The 27,225-nt window shown below is 46.2% G+C and overlaps 1 protein-coding gene across 2 annotated transcripts; it reads left to right on the forward strand.

Moving 5' to 3' along the window:
• Positions 1-26,860, forward strand: AP2M1 (adaptor related protein complex 2 subunit mu 1). Of its 2 annotated transcripts, XM_064721633.1 has the most exons (12): positions 50-110; positions 4,880-5,003; positions 10,476-10,588; positions 15,915-16,180; positions 17,561-17,643; positions 21,000-21,135; positions 21,229-21,370; positions 23,648-23,767; positions 24,264-24,399; positions 25,103-25,200; positions 25,329-25,440; positions 25,745-26,860. In XM_064721633.1, exons 3-12 carry the CDS (start codon positions 10,515-10,517, stop codon positions 25,877-25,879), a joined length of 1,302 nt encoding a protein of 433 aa, XP_064577703.1. In that variant the 5' UTR covers positions 50-110; positions 4,880-5,003; positions 10,476-10,514; the 3' UTR covers positions 25,880-26,860. The 2 variants fall into 2 exon arrangements, with proteins under 2 accessions (XP_064577702.1, XP_064577703.1); XM_064721632.1 differs by lacking the exon at positions 4,880-5,003 and having other exon boundaries at positions 1-110.
• Positions 26,861-27,225: the final 365 nt, after the last annotated feature.

Consider the following 27,225-nt stretch of genomic DNA (forward strand, 5'->3'; position numbering starts at 1 on the left):
GCGCGCGGCGTCTCTGCAGTGCGCGGGGGGGCGCGGGGCGAGGGGGGGCGGCGCCGCCATCTTGGGCGCGGGGCGGCGAGCGGCGGTGGCAGCGGCGGCTGCAGCGGCAGGTGAGGCGCTCCGCTCCCCGCCTGGCTGCGCGGCCCCCGTTCCTCCTCCGGGCGGCTTCCTGCGCTTGGGCTCGCTCTGCGGCCGCGCCCGGGCGGTGGCCGAGCTGCTGCGGGTGACGGCTGCCTGGGCGCTGGTTGGGGGTTGGGGTCTGCAGGCCCAGGGGCGGGGAGGCGGCTGCAGGGTGCGGTGTCCCCCGGCTGCCCTTGGGAGGGACGCGAGAGTGCCCGCGGGGCCGGGAGGGAGCGAGAGAAGCGGGGCCGCCGGGCGGGCTTTTCCTCAGCTTCCTCTGAGGGGGTGCCGGGCGACCCCATCATTCGCTCGCACTTTGCTTGTGGCTCAGGGGGTTATTAACAGCTGTTAATTTGCTCTCTGGCTGGAGTACCTGTATGGCAGCCCTGCGGTGCTGCACCGGGCAGGGTGGGGACAGGGACAGGGTCGGGCTGTGTGTGGCACGGGAAGGCCGGCACCGATGCGTCAGGTCAGCCCGAGCAAAGGTTTTTTTCAGTCGGATTGGGCTGGAACTTCACCGAAAATTATTTGTCCGTACTGCTGATCCAAACGTGAATTAGCTGGGTCATGGCTTGCACTCTGCTTCCTACCCGGAAAACCTGCTGAGGCAGAGCGCAGCGCTGCTGATGCCCAACTGCTGCTTATTCTGAGGCTTAAAGCAGGCTCCAATCCAGCGGCTCTTCTGGATGCATTTCCACGTCCATTCTTCCCAGGACTAGGTTTTTGGATTCAGTAGAACTGCAGGAAGCACAGCCTGTGTTTATCAGCCAGTGCAGTTGACTTCTCTCCCCACTGGGAAATGACTTGCTTTTCATCTAGTGCTCTCTCCATAAGCTGTGTGAGAGCACGATCTGTTTTCTGCTTGCTTTAGTATGACAGAGCTGCTATCAAGTTTTTGCCTCAGGCTGCCAAAATCTGAGCCTGGAACTTGCCCAGATAGGTGAGTCTGGACGGCTTCTGTGGCTTGGAAGTCTCGGTACTGCAGTCTTCTAACTGTACATGGGCTCATGGTGGTGTTTGGCTGGGCAACATTTACTTGAATGCTGTCAGAGCTGTAGCTACTGTTTTTTCCCGTAGTAAAAGCTCTGTGTGTCCCTGTGAGTTTTGCTTGGAGGGACAATCTCAAATCTGAAGAGATGCTGCCAAACTGTCTACTTCCATATTTTTCCTGTCAGAAGGGAGGCATCACTCCTCTTCTGTAGAAAGTGCCATGTTACTGACATCTAGTGACAGAGGTACCTGGTGTTCTTTGGGCGGCAGAGTCCCCATGTTCCAGGGAGAGCGTTGGGGTGTCTTTGAAGGGTATCATGGCCAGCTGCCTCCTCCTCCCAAAAGAGCCCAGTCCTGGCTTTTGGAGAATTGACTCTCGAGGCTGTGAAGGGTTACATCCTGAGTTCTTTGAAAAACAGGGGACTGGACATGCATTCTTGTTTGATACAATCTCTTTTTTTTTTTTTTTTTTGGTGGAACAGCAACAGTCACCAAACAAAACAGGCTTTATAAAGAAACTTCCTGTAACCCTAGTTAAACTTTTCTTGCCTCATCCCTGCATCAAAAAGGTAAAGTCATGCCTGTCTTTTGCAGCTCAATGTCTTGCATTGGTTTTCTAAGCTTATTCTACTGAAGACCATTAGAGTATTTAAAGGCTGTTCCTGGGGCCAACTGGAGGATGGCCTGTGGTGCCAAAAAATAATTGGTTTGTGAGGCAGAGTCTGCTTCTCTCCTTTAGTGAGTGACCTACTGAGTCAAAAGTTACTGGCAAGTCATGTATTATTTTGATCTTGGCAGGAGGTCGGCAGCTCAGCTAAAAGCTTGCAGGCAGAGGCACAGAATGTGAAATGCAGTTATCTGCTCTCCAGTAGGAGTAGTGAGAGAAAAGCTGACACATCAGGGCACCTAGACCATTAGTGGTCTGCAGAATACAAGCTCTTACTCAAACTCCACTCTGTGCCTCAAACCTCTTCTGTAGAAGATGCATAGGAAGCAAATCACTGTTCAGGCTTCTAGCTCAAGAGTGAAAAGCAAGTAGTTCAAACTGACTTTAGAAATGCTTTGGTAGAATGGGTAGAAGTAGAAAAAGGCTTTGGGGCTGTTCACATCAGGTTGGACTCAAAATATTCCTGAGAGATGTGTTAAATGCTGTACCTGTGATGTTTTACTGGAGTAAGGGAGCTTTTTGTGTTTCCCTGTGCCAGTATTATCTCTTGTGACTCCTCAGAGTGGCTGCGTGCAGTATGGCACGCACAAGGGGGCTGTGGGAGGAGAGCCTGGTAAGAGAACGTGCTTCTCTTCCTGCCCACTGGTTATGGGGATTTATGGGATTGTGTTTAAAATAGGAACAGTTTCTCTGAAACTGATGGGTTTATCTCAGGAGCTCTTTAGCTCAGGGTATGCCCCTTAAGTAAATTATGCAGCCTGTCTTCCCCAGGATGAAGTGATTGCAGCTACTCTTGTTTGAAACCAAGTGCAGCCCGTGGCCTCCTGGAGAGTGGCTAATGCAGGCAGCTGAGCAAAGCTCAGGAGCTCAGATTAGCTGCTGGGGTAATGGCATTGTTTTGAGCCTGAGGTCTTGGGTTGATGATGGCTAGTGCTAGCTGAATGGATGGGTTTTCTCAACAACTTCAGTTTGCCAGAGCAGCCTGACTCATCCCTCTCCTGCTTCCACTACGGTCACTTGTCCAAGATCATACTGATTTCTGGAATGCAGAAATGGCTGCAGTTGGTGATTTGCCTTCAGTACCTCTCCTGATTTCTTCCTGGATGAAAACTCGGCAGCTAATGTACCTTGAACTGCTTAGTTAGATAAGCTCATTAATGCACAGAAGTCTTACTTACTGTTAAGTCAGAACCCAAACTGTCTTTTAATAGACTACTAAAGGGGTTGGTTGTTTTACACCAGCTTATTCACTGACTTGTGATTGCTGTTTCCTGGATGTGCTCTGTAGATTACAGAAATCAGCATTCCTGTTTGCATTCAGGCTAAGTGATGTCTGTGCTGGAGGAAACTTTCAGCCCCTTAATGGGAGTGACAAAGTCCAAGTAGCTGAGTCTTGAGCTCACTACTGATCAACTTGTGTTTATTTGTACCCTGTACTGGATGAAGCTCATGGCTTGTCTCACAGTGGGGCTGTGGCCAGAAGGGCTCTGCAGCTTAGCAGCAGTCCTGACATCTCATCCAGCCTTGGTCAGTGCTGGTTGAAGGCTTTATTTTCCACACCTGTAGGGCCAGACTCTTTTCTGGACAGGTAAAATCTTATCTCTATGGTAAGAGTATCACCTACACAGCTGCCTTAGGAAAATACGGCTGATCCCAAAGTTGCCTCCTAAAATGAGTGGCCAGATGTGCTCACTGGTGATGCTGCTGGTGCTCATCAAATCCAGGCACAGCTGGGGTGATAATGTGAAATTGTAGGTATGTTGTTACAGGCAGCCTAAGAACTGCTGCAGTCACATTGCTCTGGAGCAGCTGAGCTGCTGTGTCACCACTGCACCTCTGGAGAGAGAACACAGAGGATTTGCTGAGTAGATGCCATGAGAGCAAACAGGCCTGGCTCAAGAGTTCCTCAGCTTTGGCCTGCACTGAACACAGAGAAGCTGGCGTGGAAGGATACAAAGAACTGTATTTGTACTTTCCTTAGGCAGAAATACCAATATACACCAAAAATTTATGGTGACTCTGGTACAGTCAGGCTGTAGGTGCATTACATTACTAGTGACACTTTTCTTTCAGACAATTCCTACTTCTTTTGGAGCTGGAGCAAGTACTTCTTGCCTTGCATGTGAAACTGGAATTACTGCAGCTATGTGCCTTTTACCACTGAAGAAAACTGACTAAAAATTCACTGTTTTTCCTAAGCAACAAATTTGAGCAGATCAGCTTGTTTGTTTTTACTTGTGCAAACAGAGCTACAAAAGGCAGAGAACTGTTTCAAGGTTTACAGTGTAGGTTGAAGATACCACTGTCTGCTGGTGCAGGGAATGGTTAATGGTCTGTGTGGTGTCATGTGAAAGACTGCAGGTTGTGGGACAAAGGTATTGGAGAAAATCACTTATTTGAATATCTGTGTATCTGGGATCTAGGCTACAATTCAGCTTAGTCTTTCCTAGGTTAATGAGCAAATGACTGATGCTGCAGTTGTGTCTTATTGCTGGTGTAATGCTTTGGCTTCTCAATTAGAGACACCATGGAAGGATGCCCTGAACAGAAACTACAGCGTTGGTAATGTGTGCTGTGTGTTCTGAAAGAGTTGCTGCAGACAAACAGCTGCAGAGGGAATGAACTGTGCTGGTTAGTTGATTCCTTACATGTGCCTTGTTTAGTCTAAGAAGGTTCCATGCTGTGTGTTGTTCATTTTTCTGCAGCTATTATAAATCAGAATTGATGAAGAGGAAATGGAAGAGGAAGGCTGGGCTCTGACATGCTGCAGGAGGGAGCTGCTCTATCTCCACTTGATAAATGCAGGTTTAGTGCCTCATCTCACTAGGTAGCTCCCAGTGCAGCCACTTGTTGCACCCCACAATATGTGAAGCTGACAGTCCAGCAACAGGATCCTGCTGCCTGAGCTTGTGCTCCTGCCTTCACCCATGCATTCCATGGGTGGCACACTGAAAGGATGAAGTCTGACTTTTGGAGAGCCACCTGTTTTTAGATCAGACCTAATAAACAGAGCATTTTCCATCTCTGATGGAATCAGTGGACAAAAGCAGTTTTTCAGATACTGTGCTTTATTGTCTTTTATCTTTCTCTTGACTCTTTTAGTTATGGTCTGCAGCTCACCTGCTGCAGACTGACTTTGGGGGCCTCCAGCATCTCCTGGTTGGTTGAGAGAGGGGTGCTTATTGCACATCCCCTGCCCAGTGGGAGCACTGAGACATGATTTGAGGCAAGTATGTGTGATTCTTAGGAAAGTGCATGTTACCATGTCAGTCATTGTAGGCCCAGCTAATCCTGCTGCTTTTCTCTTATGTAACTACTGAAATGCATTAAAATCTTTATCCCAGCCTTTGTTTTTATACATGTACTTTTTTTTTTTTTTGCAATCGGTGGTGTCTGAATGCTGTAACTTTGCCACAATTGCTCTAAAGGTATATTTTAATGCTGTCATCTTCACTTGAGTAAAAAGGCATTCTGAAAAGTCATTTCCATGTCATCTTAACTCCTGGTGGGTTTATAAGCACATATATAAGTGTGGTCTGTCTGTGTTGTTCTTTGCTCCCCTTTCCTGTTTATGGGTTGAAATGGAAGTGTTTAGCAATGTGAGCACTTGGCAGGAGGGTAGGAAGCCTACTGGCCTTAGGTATTTGTGGGAGCTGAATTCAGATGTTACATCTACCCTAGTAGCTGCTTGAAGAATGCAGAGTGTCTTGGGAGAGGGCTGTTGTTCCTAAATTAAGGTGATTAGTCACCAACTGGTGTGAATTCAGCATACATGTGGATTATCCCTGTACCTTAACTAGAATAAATCCATCCACACTGTAAGTAGAAAACAGGGCTGTAGCTACCAGTGTGGAGCAGGTTGCCATATGTTCAAGCTAGCGAAACAGAAGGAGTGAAGCTGCAAAGCCCTGAAAATGCAGCTGATGGATCATTAACCCAAAGGTTTCAGCTAGAGTCATCTTGGATTCCAGGCACTTTGTGGTAAACAGTTGAAGAAATGGTGGGCTTTGCCCTTAAGCTGTGTCTGCCAGTGAGATATTAGGCTGAGGAAACTCAGAAGCTGCCTAGGAAAGGCTGGCTGGAGAGGAGCAGAATGAGTCACTGAAAGCTGATTGAGCAATGCTTTCTGAGTCATGTTGCTAATGCACAGGGAGCAGATGAACCCATCTCCTGTGCTGGAGTTTTTATTCTGAGGCCTTCTGATTCCAGCAGCCATGAGTCACACTGAATGTCAGTCTCAAATTAATTTCAACCCTGTTTCCTGCAGTTCTTAACCACTGCAAGAACTAGGATCTTTAACTTCCACAGCTGATCTGTAAAGAAAACTATTAATTATTTTAAAATATGTGGAAGATTGTGCTATGTCTGAACTGTACTACTAAAATCCTCATTCTAGTTGGAATATAACCTTGAAATACTTGAAAGGAGTATCTGTGAAACCTGAAACACAAAGGAGGATCAAAACAAAGCAGGCTTATTTTCACTGCAGCCACTTCAAGGAGAGGCATTGTCATCTTGAAGAGCCATTCTTCTTGCTGAGCTTTAAGCAAATTTCTTTTGCATTCTGCCCTTTGTATAGCTTTCTGCTCTGTTCATAGATCTCTGGGCTACTTACTCCACCTCTTGAGTTTCCAGCTGTGTGGACATGCTTCCATTAGCTGATGGAAATAATTCTGTGTGGAGAGGGAGTGTAGTCATTCTGATCTTGTGTCTTGGAGGGATGTAATGCAAGCTGTGAGCAAAAGACTGGAATGTTGTCCCTGTTTCCTCATCTCCCATCATGGGCAAGCTTGGTGGAGGCTGAGAGCAGCCCAGCACCAAACTGAACTTGCTGGGGGTTGTGTGGATGCTGTTGTGCTGCCTGTGCTTGTGGTGCCTGGAACTCTTCAAGATGCTGAACTGCAGAAGTTGAGCAAACCAAGGGCAATCTGATTATAAATAATTGTGTTAAATGCCTTGCATAGTTGAGACCTCCTTGTTCTCTGATGCCATTAGAGGGGAGTGCAGCTGGAGGTTTGTACTGCTTGTGTCCTTCAGCTCCTGCAAAGGACTGATTGGTGGCTGGTGCAGTTGGGTAGGTCATCTAAAACCCTTTCCTTATAGTCACCATTTTTAGCCCATGGGACTTTGTTGGTACCTGGAAACACTTTACCAATTGTGTGACACAAATCATTAGATAAATTTTACTTAAATGTGAATTGAGGTTTCATTTTTAGAGCTGTAGATTTGCGGGTTCTTTCAGACTTGAGATGAATCCTAACTCCTTGGAGGCATTCTGCTGCTGCATGGGAAAAGTGCTCGTGCATGTCTTGGTATGGGTGGCTGCCCTTTTAAAACAAGCTGTCAGAATGGTCCTTATCCTGTGGCCAAATCCATAGTAGTAGGGGAAAGTACAAGCTCAGGTGTTAACCAGGGCCTCACATAGCAGCCCCTTTCTGACTTTGAGCAAGTTCATTATCAAGTTGTTTTGCCAGTGTAGTACAGCAAGCACACATCAGCTGGTTGGTGGCAGATCTCTGCAGGCTTCTGGTTTGTACCATACAAGAATTGGCAATAAGAGCACTCCTGGCCAGTAGTCGTGGCAGTGGGATGTGTGTAGATATGAGGGTAATCAGAGTGGTAAGGGCAGAGTAGATCAAAGTAGACCAGAGAGGTGCAGATGGGAGAACAGAATGGCACCCTAAATCCAAGATACCCAGTTGTACAACAGTGCATATAGGAGGTGTGTAGATGAAGTAGCAAAGGCAATTCTGGCTACACCTGTAGCTCTGAATATGAACCAATGTAGCTCTTAAATGTGCCAGTGAAGGTGGAACCAGGAGCTGACTTTACATGGGTGGTCTGAAGCTTGAACTCATCTCCTGGGATATTTTGTATAAGGAAGAAGCCTAGCATTTCATTGCATTGATGAAGAATTTTTGAAGACTAAAAGCCTTTGAATCATAATGTATCTTCTTCATCAAACATGCTTTTACTAACATGTAAGATGAGGAAGCAGTTGACTCTGCTGCCTTGTACTGTGATATAACTAAAAATAGTCATTTTTTTTGCCTGTAATTCCAGCAAAGCTGTTACAGAATATGTTCTAAACTAACATGAGAAAGCATGGCATCATTATTTCAAACAACATTTAAAGTTTGTAGATCTTTCTTAGAGAAGGCTTTTAATTTCCAATGCAAAGCTTCATCAGAAGTCTTGTACATGTTTTATAGTAATGCAGTAAATACTCAAATCAAGGCTTTTTCAAAATTGATTGGCTTGTCATGCTGGCAGAGGGCTTTGTCTTGTTTATGCTGCATGTCTGATCCTGTTACTTATCAAAGCAGACATTTCCTTTATACTAAAAATAGCAAAACAAATAACTTAAGCAGCATTAAAACCCAGAGGGAGATTATTTTTTTTTAAGACTAGGATGTGCTTTCTAGGATTCTTCTGGAAAGGGTTTGTAGGATTCTTATGATCCAGCTTTGACCAGTTGCATAAGCTTCCAGGAAGCTGCTCTGTACAATGCAGGTCTTAAAAAGAATGCAAGAACTCTTCATCTTTGATTGCAGTAGTCTGTATCTGAATGTGGAAGCCAGCACTGTAGAATTCTGAAAACACATGCTTGTTTCTTATCTGGAGTAAAAAACTAGTAAATAGGAAAGAATTTTCGGGAGTGGGCAACAAGTTGCTTTCGCTGTCACAATGTTTCTCATTTTTTTCATTGTTTGACCAGTGTGAATGACCTTGCAAATGTTTCAGCTTCTGCCAGTCTTGTTGGGCAGCTGGGTTCAATTTTCCATGTTTTGGATTTCAGCCCTGCTCAGTTACCTCCCTGTGGCCTTTTCATGCCTGTTAGGGCTGTGTGTGAGTCTGTGGTACAGCCACTTCTTTAGTCTGAGAAATTGGGTTGTTTGGTTGACCAGTGGGGTTGTCTTCTGCTGTGGGGTTGCTGACATTGCTGCCCCTACAGTTTGTAGCCTTGGTCACAAAATAGTGATCAGCCACAAAAGGCTTTTCCCACTCTAACTACATGGGAATCTTGGAGCTGCCTATGTCTTCATAGACTTGGTTATAGAGACTTAGAAGTAAATGAAATACTTGTATCCCAAAGTTTGAAGTGTTATGGTTGGGAATAGAAGAAAAACATATTTGGAAAGCTTTTCTGTGCTAATTGGAGTCTCAGACATGAAAATATGTTGGTGACAGTGCCACAAGAAGCCACTGAAAAGTGGCAGAAGGCAGCCCATTAGTAGCCAGAGATACTTGACTAGAATAAAAGCCAGAAAGCTTACTACTGAGCTTTGGGAAAACTGCTTGTTTCTTTCTATTTTGACTTGACTGACTTTTGTGCTCTTTTTTTCTATTAATAAGCAGAAGCACCCATCTGGAAGCTGAAGACCTGTAGCAGAGAAGTATGAATAGTGTTATTCTTTGAGGATTCACTAGATGTAGCTAAAACTGTTGGTGTAAAGGCTTAGGAAATTTAAAGTTTTTCTTTTGTCTTGCTGAAATTAAAAGTAGTGGCTGCACTGTAAACCTTGGTTTAGCACAGAACTTACATCTGCAGTACTTCCTTCAGATGGGCAATTACTGTAGTTTCTTGGGTGTAACTTCTAGAGGATACATTACTTTTGATAATCCAGAAGTCCTTTAGTCCCTCTGATGTGTGCATTGGTTTTGTGTTCTCTTTTTTCCCTGACATTTGAAGTGGTCCTAGGCTGGGTCACTTTAGCTTTGTCGTTGCAGCGTTCCTGAGCAGGCACATATCGGTTCTCTGTCAGCAGCTGTCTCTAGGTTGGCCTCTCCCTATCCTTTTCAGCCAGCCCATGCTAGTGGGTGTAGGCTAACCCACCCAAGGAGCAGTGTGGAGATGGTTGTTATCTAATGCTCTGCAGTGCCCAAGCTAAGCAGTTCTGTGGGATCACCCCAAGGCCTGCCCTGTCAGGGTTGCACTTCTCTTCTTGGGACTGAGCCAAGCAAGCAGGGTGTTATGACTTTGACCTAAGTGAATAGGAGTGCATAAGACTCCAGGAATGGGATCTGGTGAAGCAGCTGTATATTTTAAAAAGTCTTCTCTATCAATAATATCTAATGTCTTTGGAGAGAGCTTTGTAGCTTCCTCCAAAGCCATCTTCCTTTGAATAAAGAGAAAATTAGCAGTTTAGGAGGGCAACTTCTAAGGGACTATCTCCCCTTTCAAATGGATCACGATTGTGACCACTCCAGTGGTACCTTGTAGCCAAATGGCTCTCAGTTTGAATTCTGAAGTGTGACTTGATATGGCTGCTAGGGATTATCAAAGGCTCTTACTCTGATGTGCAAAAACTATGTAAAAGTGGTAATAAACAGAGGTGTATTTGCTGCTAGGAACCCTGTGTCATGTGGTGATAGGTTTGGTGACATGTCAGACATTTGCGTGAACCTCGTGTAAAAAGACTTAGGAATTGTGTCTGATTTGTATCTCAGTCTTTAGGGAGATAGACACTTTATAGTAAAGTAAGGGGTCTTTGATTTGCTTGTAGTTCCAGGCCTGTGTTTTTTCTCACATTCAAGAGGTATGTTTTGGATACTCGTCCTTGAGGCTTAATCTGTCCATGCTGATTTTTGGAATGAGAAGTAAGGCAGCTTCTATTTCAGTGCCAACTTTAAGCTTTGGTCCTGGCTACAAATTGTTTCTGTTCCGCCTACTTAAATATGCTCTTTTCTGCTTCAGGTATTAAGCAACATGGGAAGTGAAGACTAAAGTTCCATCATGATCGGAGGCTTGTTCATCTATAATCACAAAGGAGAGGTTTTAATCTCTCGCGTCTACCGGGATGACATCGGGTAAGTGCTTCTGTTGCATCCCCAGTTTTTGCATTTTTGTCTCATTTTGGTGCAGTAAACAATCCAGAGCTGCTTTGTTCTGCATTAGCTGTGCATGCATGTGAGACTGCAACTCAACTTGCTGCTCTAGGCTTAGCTTAGAATAAAGAAGTTTAAGCCCTGGTCACCTACAGTGAAGGATGGCCTGCAGCCAAACCTGGGACTATATTTTGGATGGTGGGGATCTGGCCATTATTCCAAATGCTTCAGCAGCATGGACTGGCACTGTGGGAGCCTACCTCACTGTAATTGCTAAAACTTTACAGGAGCAGTAATGTGAGAACTGTCTGCCACACTATAGCCAGGGTTCTGAATTAGTTACAGGCACTGATGTCTAACATCAAGAACAGGCGTGCAGGAGACTGTGGCCTTGGAAAGTTTTATCTGCAAGCAGTCTCATGGCTGTACTGCTACAGCTGGCTTTCTGTCCCCCAGCTTTGTATGGCAGCCTAGTATGAAAAGCTTACATTCATTGGGTAGTTAAAGTTGTGGGAAGCCTTGAAAACCTTCAGTAGATTGTAGGTGTCTTGTTGCACTTCCCTGAACTGTTATGATGCTCACGTAGACTGGATCTGTGCAACCCTTAGGCTGCTGATTTCCAGAAGGCATCTTACTAAAAATACAGTGCCTTGTAGGCAGTGGATAGTGCTGTAGGGAACTGTAAGTGATGGTGCTGCTTGGGCTGAAAACCTTAAATTCAAGGGGTTTGTGCACAACAGTACTCTTTCTAGTGGGTTTTCATAGTGTCAGGCATTAGGTGGAAGTTAGTAATTAAGTTGGCAGAGTTAAGACAGAGCTAACAGAGGCAGAGCTGTGGTAGGTGCTAATTCAGAGTTCAGTGTGAGAGAGCCTTCAGGCCAATTTAGGAAAAAGTAGTTTGTACCAGGTCTCCACAATGACTAGTGGTAGGCTGTGCTGCAAAATAACTTGTTCCCATAAATTACAAAAAACAGTCAAGCCAGTCTGCCTTCAGATTGCTCTGGTCTGAAGGGTATGTCCCTTCTGGTTATGGATTGTCTAGTGGAGGTTAAAAGTTGAGGTAGAACTAGTGGCTAGTCAAGGCTTGTACTGTTTCATCGAGGGAGTAATCAACACAGTGTCTGTAATGAGGCTTCACCTAATGAGCTTTTCAGTCTCTTGGCTTGCTCTAGGTCAGCTAAGGTGAAGTATCTGTTCTAAGGTTGACTGAGTTATTCCAGGACTTCCAAACATAGCTGAGCCAAGGAAGCATTGTATTTCTCAAGCAGAAAGCCAGTGGCTGTGATGCTTTGCCTCTTTTCTACTGTACAAACTCTTAATCAGTCTTCAGTACTTGTTAGCTGAAGCTCTTCAGAGCAACTCATATGACAGGACTGACTTTGTAGAGCTGGTGTCACAGTGGCTGAGCCAAGCCAGTCTGGATTATAGGTAACTTTGGTGAATATTTCAGGTGGGGGCTACAGTCACTTTCACTGCTGTTTCTGGCAAAAATATTTTGTTGTTTGCAAAATTGAAACACGTACAAGATTGTTCTCAAACTGATGTTTATTCAAGAAGGTCTCTTGATTTAAATGGCATTATGGCTGTGGAGATGCAAAGTAGGTATTTTTAATATGATCTTCTGCTGCTTTTTATCTTGGCTCATTTCTCTTACAGAGTGAGTGCCTTATGTTCAGTACGTGATAAAGTACTTCCTGCTGGCTGGCCAGACAAAGCTAGAAAATGGGATTTCCTTCCTGATCCTATCTTAACTTTTTCATTTGGAAGAGTGCCAAAATATTCCAGTGTTTTCTCTAGTACTTAAGGAGCTGGTGTTCCTTTCAGTGAAATCATCCATTCAATTCTTGTGAAAGTGTCAGTCTTGTGACTTAGGTGGAGCTGGTGTTGGCTTTTGACAGAGCTTGCTCCCTAGGTGCTGGATTTTTTTCTCAAACAGGCCTTCAGTTTGGATTTTTTTAAACATGTAGCCTTACACAAAAAGTTTTTATGAAATGGCTATGTCTCATCTTGTGTAATCAAGAAACTGAGAATCTTTCCATTTCCTAGTCTGAACATTAGCATTAATGCCAGATCTATTTAAAATTTTTAATATTCTAACCCTCAGTGGGAGGTAAGGAAAGGAATAGCTATGATACTGTAGCTTGTACTCAATTTTATAGGAATTCTGTCTCTAACCACACTGCTGAGTGGTGGACTTCTAGCATACCATACAGTGCTTAGATCCCAAGCAGTAGGTCTGAAGTGCTGAGGGCTGAACCCACCCTGCTTGTTGGGAGGTAGTTGAATAAGAAAAGAGCAAAACTGCTCCCTGTCTTCAGGAGTGATTGACCCATAGGACTCCTCAGTCTTGGCCATTGCCTTTGGCATTCTGAAGCCTCAGTTTCTGAGCTGGGAGATAAAGGTCATCTGTGGTTATGAGAACACCTCCCCTTGCAGTTTAAGGGCCTTAAGAAGCACATGGCTCAGATATAATGATCAGAGTGACAAACAGCGAGGATATCCTTCTTATGACTTTGTTAAAGGCAGAAGTACCACTAAACTTGAACTTTCTGTGCTTGCAACTTAGAATGGCTTTGGTGCATGTAGCGCATCTGTCCATACTGCAGCTAGCTGCATGTATAAGCAGCCTTATTAAAAACAAAAAAGGCAAAACACCATGCATAGAATTCAGGACACCATGGAGGGTTCTGCTGTAATTTTTGAGTGCCTTGTTCTTCAGTGACTTAGTCGTTGGGGAACCTACCTGCATTTAAGAATGCAGCTCTGTAATAAAACTTCAGCTATTTGAAACTGAGCAGCTTACATGACAAACTGCATGCACTTTAAATGTAATAGATATTTGGTTTCTGAGCTTCTAATACATCATGTCAGCTTCGTGGCTCTTGATCCTTAAGGAAAAAGTGCAAGCTGGATAGAGCAGTGTCTGAATCTGCAGGATGTGCCCTATCTCTCCAGATGTGCTCCAGCTCTATCAAACTTGCTGTATTTCCTGTTGGCTGGACCAAACCAGAAAGCATCGACCCAAACACCTTCAAATGAGAAGTACTGTCACAGAAATTCCCACCCAGACTTGTAGCCCTGTCCTGAGGCAGACGGGGAAGAAGATACTTGATACTCTGCAGTCCCCAGGTGATGCCTCTGGTTGAGGCTTTGGGGTTTTTCCCCACCAAGGCCTGCTGCTTATATTAGCAGAGCAGACTGGGTATCACTGTTGTGATACAGGTGCAGTTCACCTGGACTAAATGCCCAGTTATCCCTAAAGTTCAGCCAAACACAAATCTGTCCATGCTGACAGCCTGACCATGGCATGTCAGTGTTGTACCTTGTGAGGGCTTCATTGCTGCTGTAGCTTGTTACTGTCCATCCAATACTACCTTGGCCTTCTGTGCCAAGGAGCAGGGGGAGGGGGTGCTGTTTGGTCTCTTCTTATCTCTTTGGATTCATTGTGCCTTGTGTGTGTGTTTCTAACCCTTTCTCTTGTTGCTGTCACTCCTCCTTTCTCCGCTGGCGCCATTTCTGTCCATCCCATCTCATTGGCTGCTGTAGCAATAGGTAAGAGACGCGTGGTAGGCCACGACTGGCACTGCACAGTGGGCACCTGGTGTGCTAGCAAAGCCTCCCTGACCTGAGGCTTCTCCTCTAGTGTGCACCAGTCTGGTGACTGCTTCTGGTGCTACTTTTAGCGGGTTAGAACCTGAGGCTGGGAGGGCTAATGCTCCAGAGCAAGCTGAACTTTCTTTGCAAGGCTTACTGGAGGGGAGGATTTGGGTTTTAGATATTATTTTATAGTAGATTAAATAACTTTCTTATGGAAAAACTAAAGTAGAAATGAAATATTAATTTAACTCCAGCTTGCAAACTTTCTGGAGCAATAAAACCTGAGAAGTATTCAAAAGCCAGAATTATGCTTATGGGGGAGCGTGTTTACTGATGAAACTTCTACATATGTCCCCAGACCTTCAAGGAGCAAACACCTGCTGTGGTAGCATATGTTCCTTGGAATATCCTTTGTTTTCTAACTTGGAACTGTGTGTTGGATTGTTGACAACCCTCAGTGCCTACAAGCATTTGTATGCCTGTATCCTTGCTTGCAAGGATGATATTATTGTCTGCTCTCAAACGTGTTTCTGCATAATCAGTACCATGGCCTTGATGCTGCAGTCAAACCCCCTGTTCTACAGAGTGCCTGAGAGTATGAGTAATAAAGCACGACTAAATGAGTCTTGGCTTTGTGTGTAGACTGTTGCTTGAAGTTTTGGTCTTGTCATATAAAGCACTTGGGCTTCCTTCCTGTATTCTCAGGATTGGTGGACTTAATTTGGGAAGTTTATTCTGACTTGTAGTTACAGGATAAGGAGACCATTGTGCAAGAGCTGGCATCCAGAATGTCACTTGGACTGCTTGTGTGTAACAAGGAGGGCTTTTTCCCCTGTTGCCAGTGTATAGACAGTTTGGATGAAAGAGGGCAGCACCTATGGGCAGCTTGCACAGCAGTTTTTCAGCACTGGGGCAGGACCCTTGACTGTAAATGGTCCTGGACCATGCAGTACTGCTGACGTGTTGCCCTCTGGGGACTCTGAGTCTGGATGCAAGACCCCTGTTCTGAAACAGAGCAGTCTTGAGGTGACATGTAACGGGAAATCAAAGGGTGATTCTAATCCTCCTGCTGCTTTGAGCCTGACATCCAAGGTGTGTGGGGTATGGAGGTGAGCTGGATCTGAGAACTGAAGCTCCCTTCTGGAGTGGGCCTGGGCACTGACATCTCTTGGGTGGCCCAGGCAAATTTTGCTGGTTTTCTCTTGGTTGTATGTCTGGGAGCAACTGCCATTGACACGTATCTTGGAAGATTACAGCTTGCTTTGGGGCAAGAGTGTGAAGGCCTGGGCATGCAGAATAGACAATAATTAGGTGTTTGGTCAAAACTGGACTCTCTGAGCCATGTGTTGCTAATGTGTTTGTTTCCTGCTATGACAATCAATTGAGAATGCTGTCCAAATTAATTGAAGGGAAGGTTTCTTTGCCTTTTTACTCCAGATAGAGGTTTGCTTCTCCTTCTGACTACATTTACAGTGTAGTCCAAACCTCCCCAGAGACCAGTAACTCACTCTCTCCTTGAACTTGTGCAGAGTTCAGTGTCTAACTCTGCTCAGAGCCTTCACTTGCCATCTTAGAGACATCCCCAGGCACCCTCCCTAGGTGAGCTTGGTGTGTGTAGTTCAGTGTGTGACCGTAGTGGCAGAAGCAGAGCTGTGCAGCCAGCTGGTGTCACATTTGCTGTGCTGACTGCTCTGTGGCGGTGCTTTCGCAGGCGCAATGCCGTGGACGCCTTCCGCGTCAATGTCATCCACGCGCGGCAGCAGGTGCGCTCGCCCGTCACCAACATCGCCCGCACCAGCTTCTTCCATGTCAAGCGCTCCAACATCTGGCTGGCTGCTGTCACCAAGCAGAATGTCAACGCTGCCATGGTATTCGAGTTCCTTTACAAGATGTGCGACGTGATGACTGCCTACTTCGGGAAGATCAGTGAGGAGAACATAAAGAACAACTTCGTGCTGATCTATGAGCTGCTGGATGGTGAGATGTTTCCCTTATATGCTGTGGCCTCTTGCATTGGTCATTCTGAAATCCTTAGCTTAGTATGATGTAGTAATAATCCTTGAAGTATTTTTAACATGTGTGACAGAGTTCAAAATTACTTGTTTGGCTTTCTAATGCCACCTGTACTGCAAATGTGAGTGTCCAAGTCCATAGCTGTGTGCAGATTCCCTTCCCTGAAATGGTGGGAGCTGTGCACTTGTACGACTGAGACAATTGGTGCTGGAGCTCTGAGGGGATCCTGTGTAGATGTCAGGCTTTCCTTACCCCGAGGTATATCAAGAGGACTGTCAGTAGCACCTCTAAGGCCAGCTGGTGCCCAGGTGGCTCTAGCAGTGTATGGAAGCAGCCACCCCAGGCTTAAGTTGATTGTCCCTAGTAAGTTGCCTTTTGGGCTTAATTCTGAACAGAAGGAAGTCAATAAAACACAATGTGCTCTCTCCCAGCCCTACCTCCCCCACTGATACAGCTCCAAATTTCACCACAGATTAATAATAGTGTCCCTTCAGCTGCTTGTGATATCAGACTGCTTGTGGAGGTTGCCCTTGAGCTGCCCCTGTTTCACATATCATGAGGACTTTGTGTTAGTTATGTTTCAATTTGTTTTCCAGACAATGCACCATAGGTGTGTGTCCTGGGATTCTTAACCAAGGGTCACAGTGACTGATGTTTTCCCTGTTCCCTCAGGGCACACCAAGACACTGCCTGTTCTCTGCTTTGGTCAGTCACTGCTGCCTCCTTGCAGGCACAGTGAGATCAAACCTGCCAGTGTGGTGGTGCTCAGTATCATGTTAGTGGTCTTCTTTGCTCTCTAAATCTCTTGTGGGTTGTTCCCTTTCTCTTTGAGGGAAGTAGGTGTGTACTGTTCCCTGTGTGTAGTTAACATCTGTTTCCCTCCTACACTCATCCTGCAGTGCCACTACTCAGCTGTTGTTTTAGGTTTTATTACATCTTCGTAAGAACAAAACTTGGAGGAAAAAAAGCTGCAAAGATAAAACTGCGGTGGTGTTTTAAAAACTCTCTATTGTCCCTTGAATGTTTTTGGAAAAACTCCTCAGTGTGTCCTGTGCAGATAGCTAGGTTAGTTGATATTTAGTCCTGACATCTGGTTGTGTTTAAAAACTGGCAAATTCATCACTTACACAGCTTTCCATCACCCCTTATCTCCAAAGTATTGCTCCAGGAGCTCGGTGTAGCAAAAATTATTTATTCTCTTGGTAAAGAATGCTGCAGCAACTTACCCAACTTACTGTGTAAGCAGTATCTGTGCACTGATTGCCTCTCTCCTTATAGTAGCAGTTAGCCTGGTTGATGTGTTTGTACCTTGTAGCTCTGAACTAACCTTTTACCCTTCTGTAGAAATCCTGGACTTTGGCTATCCTCAGAACTCTGAAACAGGGGCCCTGAAGACTTTCATCACTCAACAAGGCATCAAGAGTCAGGTAATCAGAGGAATTTGGGGTACAGCTCTGGTCTGCTGGTTAATTTTTACTAAACCTGTTCAAGAGAGAATGGGCTTAATTACCATCTAACCATTTGACCCCTATGGGAGGAAGGTGCCTGAATAGGTTGTATCTCAGTGGCACGTTGTTTAGGTGTCCCTGCACTATGCTGCCTCATGTTCCCTGGCACATGATAAGATGCAGGAGGAAGAGCCCAGAGCTAGGATAATGTCAGTCCCTCGCATGTAAATATGGTTGCTGGCTTCAGGCTCTGCTCTGTGTCAGTTTCTGAGAGAATAAACAAATCTACCTTGCTGAACCAGAAGTAGCTTTTTTACATGTGAATCTCACTGAGCAAGTCTGTTCTCCACCAGAGCTGTCAGGATTTCATGCCTGCCTTATAATGAAGTATTCTTCGGCCTTGTGAATCTTGCTGTGAAGTCAGGAAGCTCATGTTGCTCTGTCTCTGCCTGTAACATCCTTGCAGGTCAGCGTCAGTACAGCCTGAGCTTTCTTAGGTTAGAGATGAGAATCTCTGCTGTGCTTTTAGCATAGTCTTAACCCTTGCAACAAAGTTTGCATAGAGTTAGAAGATAAGGGATGTGTTGGGAAAAAGATGGTTAGTTGGACTGGTTTGGGGAATGTGTTTAAACTAGTTCTAATCCTACTCCAAGTACAGCCTTCAAACTAGGTTTCCTGTCTCATGAGCTCATGCTTAACCTCTGAATTCAAAGGAAACTCGCAGTCTGTTTCTCATGTCCCCAAGGAATCTTGTCCACCTTGTCCATCTGACACAGCTGTGCAAGTCAATAATAAGGACTCAGCCTTAGTCCTCTCCCCTGTACAGCAGTGAATCAGGAAAAAAAAGCTGGGAGTCCATAGTGAGGCATTTTGGCAGAGTAAAGCTTCAGCCTTAGCTACAAACAGAAGCAAAGGGCAAACAAGAGCCTGCATGGTGACTCTTCTTGTTTGGGTTAGCAGAGGTCAGTCTCTGGAGGCTCTGTTTCAACTCAGTTCATCAGCACTGATTTCCTGAGAATGCCTTTTTAAACTTTTAATCTAGTAGCAAGACTAACTGCATTTCAAGAGGAGGTGAGAGAGAGAAGCTGCCCCTGAGCAACATATTTCCCGCTAGAACAGCAAACTGTTTTGCAACACTGCCAGATGTGATTGCATCCGGTCTCAGTCCCCATCACGAGTCCCAGTGTAAATCTCTGGCCTTCTGCAGTCTGACAGTTTGGGCAGTCAGCACTGAAGACAGCTGAATCAGCTCCTGTTTCTAGGAAAACTCAAAACTAACCAACTCCCACACTTCCTTCCCTTGCTCTTTTTTTTTGCTTTCGTTGGTTTTAACAAACTTCTTGCTTGTTTGTGTGCAAACCACTGTCGCAGTGTCATGCTTAATTCAACAGCAGGTTTAGTCCTTTCCTTACAAAGAGGAGTATGGCTTTCAGCTTTACACAAGTAAGCAGTTCTTCTGCTCAGTATTGGCATTTTGTGCTGCCCAGTTCAAAAACCAGAATTAATCTATTGCAGGCACAGGATGGCAAGGGCACCGGTTGAAACAGTACCTGCCATGTTTCCTTATCTGCTCTTTACTCTGGTACTTCTAGCCTTCAGCCCCTCATCAACTTAGAGCCAGTTCACACAGGTACCCAGGACCAAAATCTGGTCTGAATCATCTGTGTTTCCTATCTTCACATAGTTCCTGGTGATGCTTTCCTTGGGCTTGTGTCCTGAGAAATTTAAGGAGCAAAATCCACTCATGGCAGACTTTCCAAACTCAACTTTTTGACTTTGTTCTCTATGAAAGATTGGAAATGAAACTTCAAACCCAGGTGTCTTCAGTGCCTCTCTTAGGGAATACTCATGCTGCTGGGTGGTCTCAACTTCAGCAGCTGCTTCCAGATCCATCTGGTCACTTTATAGAGTAAGTGTCAGGTTAGGGTACTGGTGCTGTTGCAGGAGATGAGATTGTCATCACATGATCAACGTCCCTTTGGAAGACAGAGCTCTGGGTATTAAATCTATGTATACTTCTAAAGCCTGAACAAAGCATTGAACAAGACAGTGCTTTTTTTGTGGGACAGACAAGAGAGGTACTTTGTATACTGTATTGAGCACTTACCTAGGCAGTTCTCAGGGGAATATAAAACTCTGTCTCTTAGATAATGAGACAGTGCCTGTGCTTGCTCAGGAACTGACCCTGTCTGTGGCAAGGGCATGTGTGAAGCTGAGATCATGTACTGCCACCCTGTGGGCCTGCTGCAGGGCTGCTGTGGGAGAACCCACTTGTGTCTTGGGCCATTGTTGTGTGGAAGAGCAGAATTAACAAGGATACCACTTTATCCAGGACCCAAAGTGCCTGTTATTTCCCATATTCAAGGCATATGTGACATGGTAGACATCCAGGATTTGCATTAGGAACACCAGCATGAGTCTGTTCTGCAGAGAAACATTATTGGGAGTGGTATTTTGCCTGTCTCTCCCTCTGCTCCACCTTGCATTGGGATTGTCAGTAATGGGCCAAGTCTGAAAATTAATTTCACTGCTTGGAGTGCTGGGTTTCCTGCAGAGAGCTAAAGGTCAAACCCCCTCATCTTGTTTGTGCTAATTAGCTCCCTAATTAACAAAGAGCTGACCTGCTTTTTTCCTGTCCTCAGGTAGCCTTAAGCCTAATCTGCCTCTTTCTCCCTTCCTCCCTTCTCTTGCTATTGACCTGCTTGCCTGTTAACCCTGTCTGCACTGCACTTGCCACTATACACCTCCTTCTTGGCTTTCTGCGTGTGACTGGACCCCACCTCTAGCATCAGGTAGGAAATCTCTCTGTGCCTCTCAGCACAGCCCTTGGGACTCTGGAGGCTTGGAGCCTGGGTGCTGTTAGATGCATTTTGGGTTTGTGTTGGTATGTAACTTTTATGACTGCAGTTATTAAGAAACAGGCCTTGGGGATTAGCTCTCCTGTGGCCCTGGGGTTTCATGTTGGATAAGGGTGTGAACTGCTGCATCAATCCATGTTAAACTTCCCTGCTTAATTTGGATTGATGTGAGTCTCAGATATTATTTGAATGCTGTTTGTGGAGCCCATGCCTCCCTACACTAAGAGGTAGCCTAATGGACTTGCTAGCAAAACAGAACAACATTCACTGCTGTTGCTATGGCCAATTCTTGGTTAGGCATAGAATTTGATGTTCTGAGGAGGGAATCACCAAATCATGTGAGGTGTCACAGCACCCGTATCTAAGTGACAAAAACTTTTACGTGTAGTAAATGGCAAGTGTTTGCTCTTAGATTCAGAGCAAGGTTTCTTAGTCTTTGAGTTTATTTATGTCTAAGATGTCATTTCTTCTCTTCAGACCAAGGAAGAGCAGTCCCAGATCACCAGCCAGGTGACTGGACAGATTGGATGGAGACGTGAAGGAATCAAATACCGTCGCAATGAACTCTTTCTTGATGTGCTGGAGAGTGTGAATCTCTTAATGTCCCCACAGGGTAAGTAGGTGGTGTTGAGCTGGCATCCTTCTGCTCAGGGTTTGTGAGTGGTGACTCTTGTAAGTGTTCTGAACTGTGGTCTTCTCTAACCAGGTCAGGTTTTGAGTGCCCATGTCTCTGGCAGAGTGGTGATGAAGAGTTATCTGAGTGGAATGCCAGAATGCAAGTTTGGCATGAATGACAAGATTGTCATTGAAAAACAGGGCAAAGGGACTGCGGATGAAACGGGGAAAAGGTAAGAGGTTTGGACCTGGTGACCACTTGCCACCAGGGACTCTTATGAAAGGGCAGCCCTTAATAGCTTTTCTGATCTGACAAACTAAAAGCTGGGGTTTTTTCTTCCCTTCAGATGGTACTGCTAGCTTTGGGTAGATCAGTTGTCGTGCAAGCTACCATCCTGAGGGCCTCAATACAGAGGGCATCTCTTCAGCTCTATAAGTATTAAGATTCAAACATAGTTTTAAGTGTAGACTGAAAACACTTCCCAAGATGGATTGTCCTGTAATCTGTATCTCTAGCAGTTTTGCTCAGTGCTCTTAATCATAAAAGCAGTAGCAGTGCTCCCAAGAAATAGTTAAAGAATCCCTCTGCCTGCTTTACCTGGACTGTTCCCACAAAGTAGAACAGCAGCAGGAGGGAAGCCCCTCCTGCTGATTACAGGTGATCAGTGGTTGTGTGAGTAGGAGGCACATCCTTTCTGAGAGCCCAGCTATGCTCCCTCCCAGCTGCACCTCAGTCAGTCCCCACACTGAAGCTGAAAACAGCTCTTAACCCCTTCTCCAGCTTTCCTGCTTGGGGTGAAGAGATAAAAGCAAAGGGACTGCCACTTTCGTCTCACTAACCATTTGCAACTCATCTGTATTTCTCTTGGTTGTCTTTTTTTTTTTTTTTGCTGACCCCCAGTGAATTGGGAAGGTAGATAATCTGCTTCAGCTTTGTGTGCACTCTGCTCTCCCTCTGTCTCTTGCTTTGTGTGACTTGTGCATGTAACTTGGATCTCAGACACTTTCCATGATGGTTCCTGTAAATGGAGCTGAGCTGCTATTTGCCTTTTCTCTCAGAACCAAGCCAAGAGCTATCACTTCACTGTCACCTTTAAGCCATCTTTCCTGTAACTGAATTGAGCTAGTAAAATGGATGAGCCTGAGATGGCTGAGGATTTACTGTAGTGAAAATATCAACTGCACAGGCCTTGAAGAGTCAGTACACTGTCCCAAAGCTCCTGTGCCAACTGCCTTTGCCAGTAAATATGGTAGTTTTTTAAGTTACAGAAGTAAGACGAGCAAGGATGCTTGGTAGGTGGTTCTGTAATTATTCAGTGGGCATCTCCAGCTTGGAGACATTACTCTCCAGAAGCATTTAGGTATGAGGTGACCAAAAGGGACAGCTGCTACCAGTTGCTTTTTGGGATCTAGCTTGTGGCAAGGCCAACCCTGAGTAATGCTGCCTGAGACCTGGAGCAATCCTAGGCAGAGGCTTTCTCAACTGTTTTGCAAAGAAATAGAAATCAGTTGACTAAGATTGGTTGTCATCTGGGCAGCAGATTAGGAAATACTAACTCCTCCTTTTGAAGCACAAACCAGACCACTGGTGGTTGTGTAACTAGACAGCCAGTCAGCCTGGGGTCAGTCTGCTTCCCCTTGGTGTAGGGAGTGGTGGCTCCTAAGAGAGCTAAACCTGCTGTAGTTCTCACACTATCTTGGCATATTGGCATGGTTGTCCTGTTGCTTCCAGCAACTGAGGCAGCCTAGATACCATAGTGATACACTGCTGCACCTTCTCTACACTGCTGCCTCTTCTGTTGCTCCTGCTTCTGGTCCCTCTCAGTAGCTGAGGGGTTTGGGCTGGCCTAGGACCTGTATTTTCAGGAATTAGTACCTGGCACAAGTTCAGTGCTGGCAGGTTAGGCTGGTGCACGTACATGGACAGGTGGTAGCTCATCAGATTTTTAGGAGAGATACAGACTTGTATGTCACAATGTCATGGTTTTGGTGATTTGGTTCAGAATCAAACCACCTGCTGGCAGTGTGGAAATGAACAGCTGTGAAGAGATTTCTGAGCAGGAAGACTCTGAACCTGGCATTTCCTGGCTGTGTGGCAGTGGGATAGCTTTGTGGACAGGAAAGTGTTTTCTCTCCTTTGAACTGTGCTGTGGGAAGACTTGGGCTGGCAGAGTTGCCTCTGCAGTACTGAGTGCTGCTGGCAGGCAGACCCAAGCATTGTTGTGCTGGCTATGACAGAAGGGTGCTCTTCTAAGTTCTCTCCTCTTTGGGGAGAGGAGGGAGAAAATTCTTTCAAACAAGCTTCCTGAAATCTGATTTTTGTGGTGGTGAAACAAGGAAAGTCTGAGCCAAGAGGCTGCTGTCCCCTAATCTCTCCCTGCCTCCCCATTTCCTGGACACCTGCGATGGCAACATGCTCTGTAGAGTAGTTCCTGCCTGGACAGATTTTGACTGCACCAAGATACCAGAGCTGCAGCTTGTGCTTCTCTAACTGTGTTTTGTGTTTTCAGCGGCAAACAGTCAATTGCCATTGATGACTGCACTTTCCACCAGTGTGTGAGGCTCAGCAAGTTTGATTCTGAGAGGAGCATCAGCTTCATTCCACCAGATGGAGAATTTGAGCTCATGAGGTACTGTGGGTGGAGGGTGAACAGGCTGGTGTTGGCATCTGCTTGCTGCTACAGTAGTGTTGCTGCTCCCAGGCAGACTTGCAGCCCTTGAGCCCTTAAGAAATACACACCACCCCCTTTTCAGAGTGGAATCTGTAGGGTGTCCCACAAATCCATCTGTTAGAAATGTGGAAGCCCAGCTGTGTTTAGTTTTCTTTGCCATAACCATGGTGGGGATTGGGTTTTCTTGCTTTTGAGCTTCTTGTATCTTGTTTTTAGTGTTTAACACTGGTGTCCTTGAACAAGACTGTTGGCAGGAACCAGATACAAAACTTGAGACACAAGAAACCATTGCTGCCCTACAGCAGCACAGATCTTAACTGCTATTTCCTTCTGGCATGTTTCCCTTTCTGGCTGATGTTTCCAAGCTGTTTGGCATATTCAGAGGCTATCTCTTTAGGAGGGTGATACAGAGTTAACTCCTCCTCAGAGTTCACTGTAGCTTCCATCCCTGCAGATACCGAACCACAAAGGACATTATCCTCCCCTTCCGTGTGATCCCACTGGTGCGGGAGGTAGGCCGGACCAAGCTGGAAGTGAAGGTGGTGATCAAATCAAATTTCAAACCTTCCTTGCTGGCCCAGAAGATAGAGGTAAGAGGGAAAAAACAACTGTGGTATCTTGTGCCTGGAAGTCATGCCTCTAGTTTATGTCCACTGCAGTAGAATTCTCACAGATGAGTCTTCAAGCTTGAACAGGGCTAAAAATGTGAACTCATTTATCTCTTTTGGTGTGTGGTGCTGCTGTTTTGTGGGACTAAGGTGCTGTAGAGAGGTGGAAGCTGTTGTCATTTGCACAGCTGCCTTGGTAGGGGCCTCATTCCATCCCTGCAGCAATTGTTCACTTAATTCCTCTGTCACTGTGAAAATTTCATGTTCTTCTGTCTGCATGATCTGATGGTATGTCAGACAGGCAGCAGGCTGTGAGCTGTGTAAGACAGGCTAGGGGCGGCTTTGCAGCTTAGTCCCCATCTGAGAAGGCTTACTGCTGCAAGGCTGGGCTGTCCAGGCCTGCTGCAATGCCTGGCATCCTTCCTGAGCTCATCTTCCCAACATTACCCAGGATTCCTGCAGCATGGCGATCTCTGCCCTGTTCCTTACTGACTGTGTGTATTATGGAGCTGTGAACGTGTACTTCAAAGCAAGAAACTGGAGAGCTAGCCTAGGATGCCTTGTGATGGCTGATGTTCTCTGGGCCCTGAGCTGGGAGAGAGAAGGCCCAAGAGGTGCAGGACAGACTGCCCAGAGTGCCCAGGCTGCAGTGTCCTTGCCCTGCTTACCAGCCTGTGCCTTCCAGGTCCGGATCCCAACGCCCCTGAATACCAGTGGAGTGCAAGTCATCTGCATGAAAGGGAAGGCAAAGTACAAGGCCAGTGAGAATGCCATTGTCTGGAAGTAAGTGAACGTGCAGGGGCAGGCCTCTGGGAGGCAGGGTCTGTTCAGTGCTCCTGTCTGCCTGACGTTATGTAGTGATGGGCAGCATAAACCCTGGCACCCTCTCACTTCTGAGCTTTCTCCAATAGGATAAAACGTATGGCTGGAATGAAGGAATCCCAGATCAGCGCGGAGATTGAACTGCTGCCCACCAACGACAAGAAGAAGTGGGCTCGGCCTCCCATCTCCATGAACTTTGAGGTGAGTACCTGTCTGCCTTTCAGGATGCACCTAACCTTGGAGAAGCTTTGTCACTCCCTCTTGGGAGTTTGAGCATCTCCTGTGACAAGCTGCCAGATGAGGTCAGCCAGATGGTAAAGCTAATGGAAGAAAATTTTCCTTAGAGCCACAGGAGTCTGGCACTGTGCCTGCAGGGAGCAGGGAAGGGAACAGTGGCTCTTGATGCATTTCTAGATGCGTTGCCCAGGGGTCCTCTGGTGTTTGTGTACGGAGAGCATCTTACCCCCATTCCAATGCTCTCTGTTGCCTTTCCCTCTCTCAATAGGTCCCATTTGCACCCTCTGGGCTGAAGGTGCGCTACCTGAAAGTCTTTGAGCCAAAGCTGAACTACAGTGACCACGATGTGATAAAATGGGTGAGGTACATCGGCAGGAGTGGGATCTATGAGACCAGATGCTAGCCCCAGCAGGCTAGCAGGCTCCCTCTTCTCCAAGCCATGCTCTGCCTCTCCTCAGTCTTCAGCTACATTCAGAGATGTCTGCCTGGCCCCTCGACGCAGATTGAAAGACCCTGTGGCTCACCCCGGGAGTGGACTCGCCTGCCTGTGTTCAGTTACCACCCACGCTGCAGATGAAGTTCAGAACCCAGTCGTGTGCAGGGTGCAGTCAGCTCCTGCTCCCCGTCCCAGGGTGGGCAAGGGCTAGTCTAACTCCCATCTTCTCGTGATCTTTCTAGGGAACGTCCACCATTAAACTCCTCTTCTGTTGGTGTCTCACTACTTGCATCATATCCTAGTATTTTTGAAGTTCTTGTGCATATGTACTCGTAGAATAGACCTAAACATAGACTGGACAAATCTGAGTTGAAGTTACCCTGGCTTCTGTACTAGCTATTGCTGTTGTGGTAGATGTTGCTGGCCAGTCTGAGATGTCTGGGGTGGTGAGTTTGTTGGGCCCCCACCAAGGAAGATGGTGGGCTCACCACATCTCACCACCACCTTATTTCTTGCAAAGTTGTCAGTATAGAGTCCTGCTGTGGGAAGGTTTGTGACCAAAAAAGGATGATGAGGGTTTAGGCTCTTGCTGGTGTGTATGTGGGTGGCACAGCATTTCAGGTCCTTGGAGCATTTACCCCTACCCACTGCTGGCTCGAGCCAGTCTGTCCTTTCAAACAAATTGGAGACGTGGCCCCACCGTCCCTGGGAGTGTGGGCCAGCTGAGCTCTGTCAGGATGTGAACAGGGTCTGTTCTCGGGCAATCTCAAATGCAGTTGGCAGTAAGAGCACCCTGACCCAGCCTGCCCTCCACACTTCAATCAAATGCTTCTGGGCCATAGGAATGCTGCTGCAACCCACAATCCTGCTTCTGGTAGTGTGGTCTCCATTTTGTACACTTTGTGATTTGTCCAGCTCTGAATCTAATAAAGTATGTAGAATGGAGAAGGTTGCCTGCGCTGCTCTTTGGGACTGGTGCTGCACGAGCCTGGCCTGTGCCCTGGGCCTGTGCCACAATTTCTGGGGGCTTGCTTGTGCTGCTTCCCAGCCCTGGGCTGCTTGGGGGCTGGTACATGAAAAGGACAAGTAATGCTTTTGTTTCCGTCTGTGCCAGTGCTGCAGATCCCTGGAGAAAGGAGGATGCTCTGGGCTTTCCTTGGGGCTGCAGCTGGGATGAACTGAACTCAGTGGAGTGTGCCCCAGCCCCTGTAAGTCAGGCTCTTGTGCCCCAGGCTTAAGAGAATCTTGGTCATCGTTCCTTGCGCTCACCTGAAAAAAACTCAAAAGAATTTCTGCTTTTAGCTTGGCTTTTG

The sequence above is a fragment of the Zonotrichia leucophrys genome, chromosome 9, assembly GCF_028769735.1.
Source record: "Zonotrichia leucophrys gambelii isolate GWCS_2022_RI chromosome 9, RI_Zleu_2.0, whole genome shotgun sequence".
Classification (NCBI taxonomy): Eukaryota; Metazoa; Chordata; class Aves; order Passeriformes; family Passerellidae; genus Zonotrichia; species Zonotrichia leucophrys.

Coding starts and splice junctions, on each gene's coding strand:
- AP2M1 (XM_064721632.1), top strand. CDS start 10,515: ATGATCGGAGGCTTGTTCATCTATAATCACAAAGGAGAGGTTTTAATC. Junction 17,644..20,999: donor AACAAGGCATCAAGAGTCAG/GTAATCAGAGGA, acceptor TCTTCTCTTCAG/ACCAAGGAAGAGCAGTCCCA. Junction 23,768..24,263: donor GGAGAATTTGAGCTCATGAG/GTACTGTGGGTG, acceptor CCATCCCTGCAG/ATACCGAACCACAAAGGACA.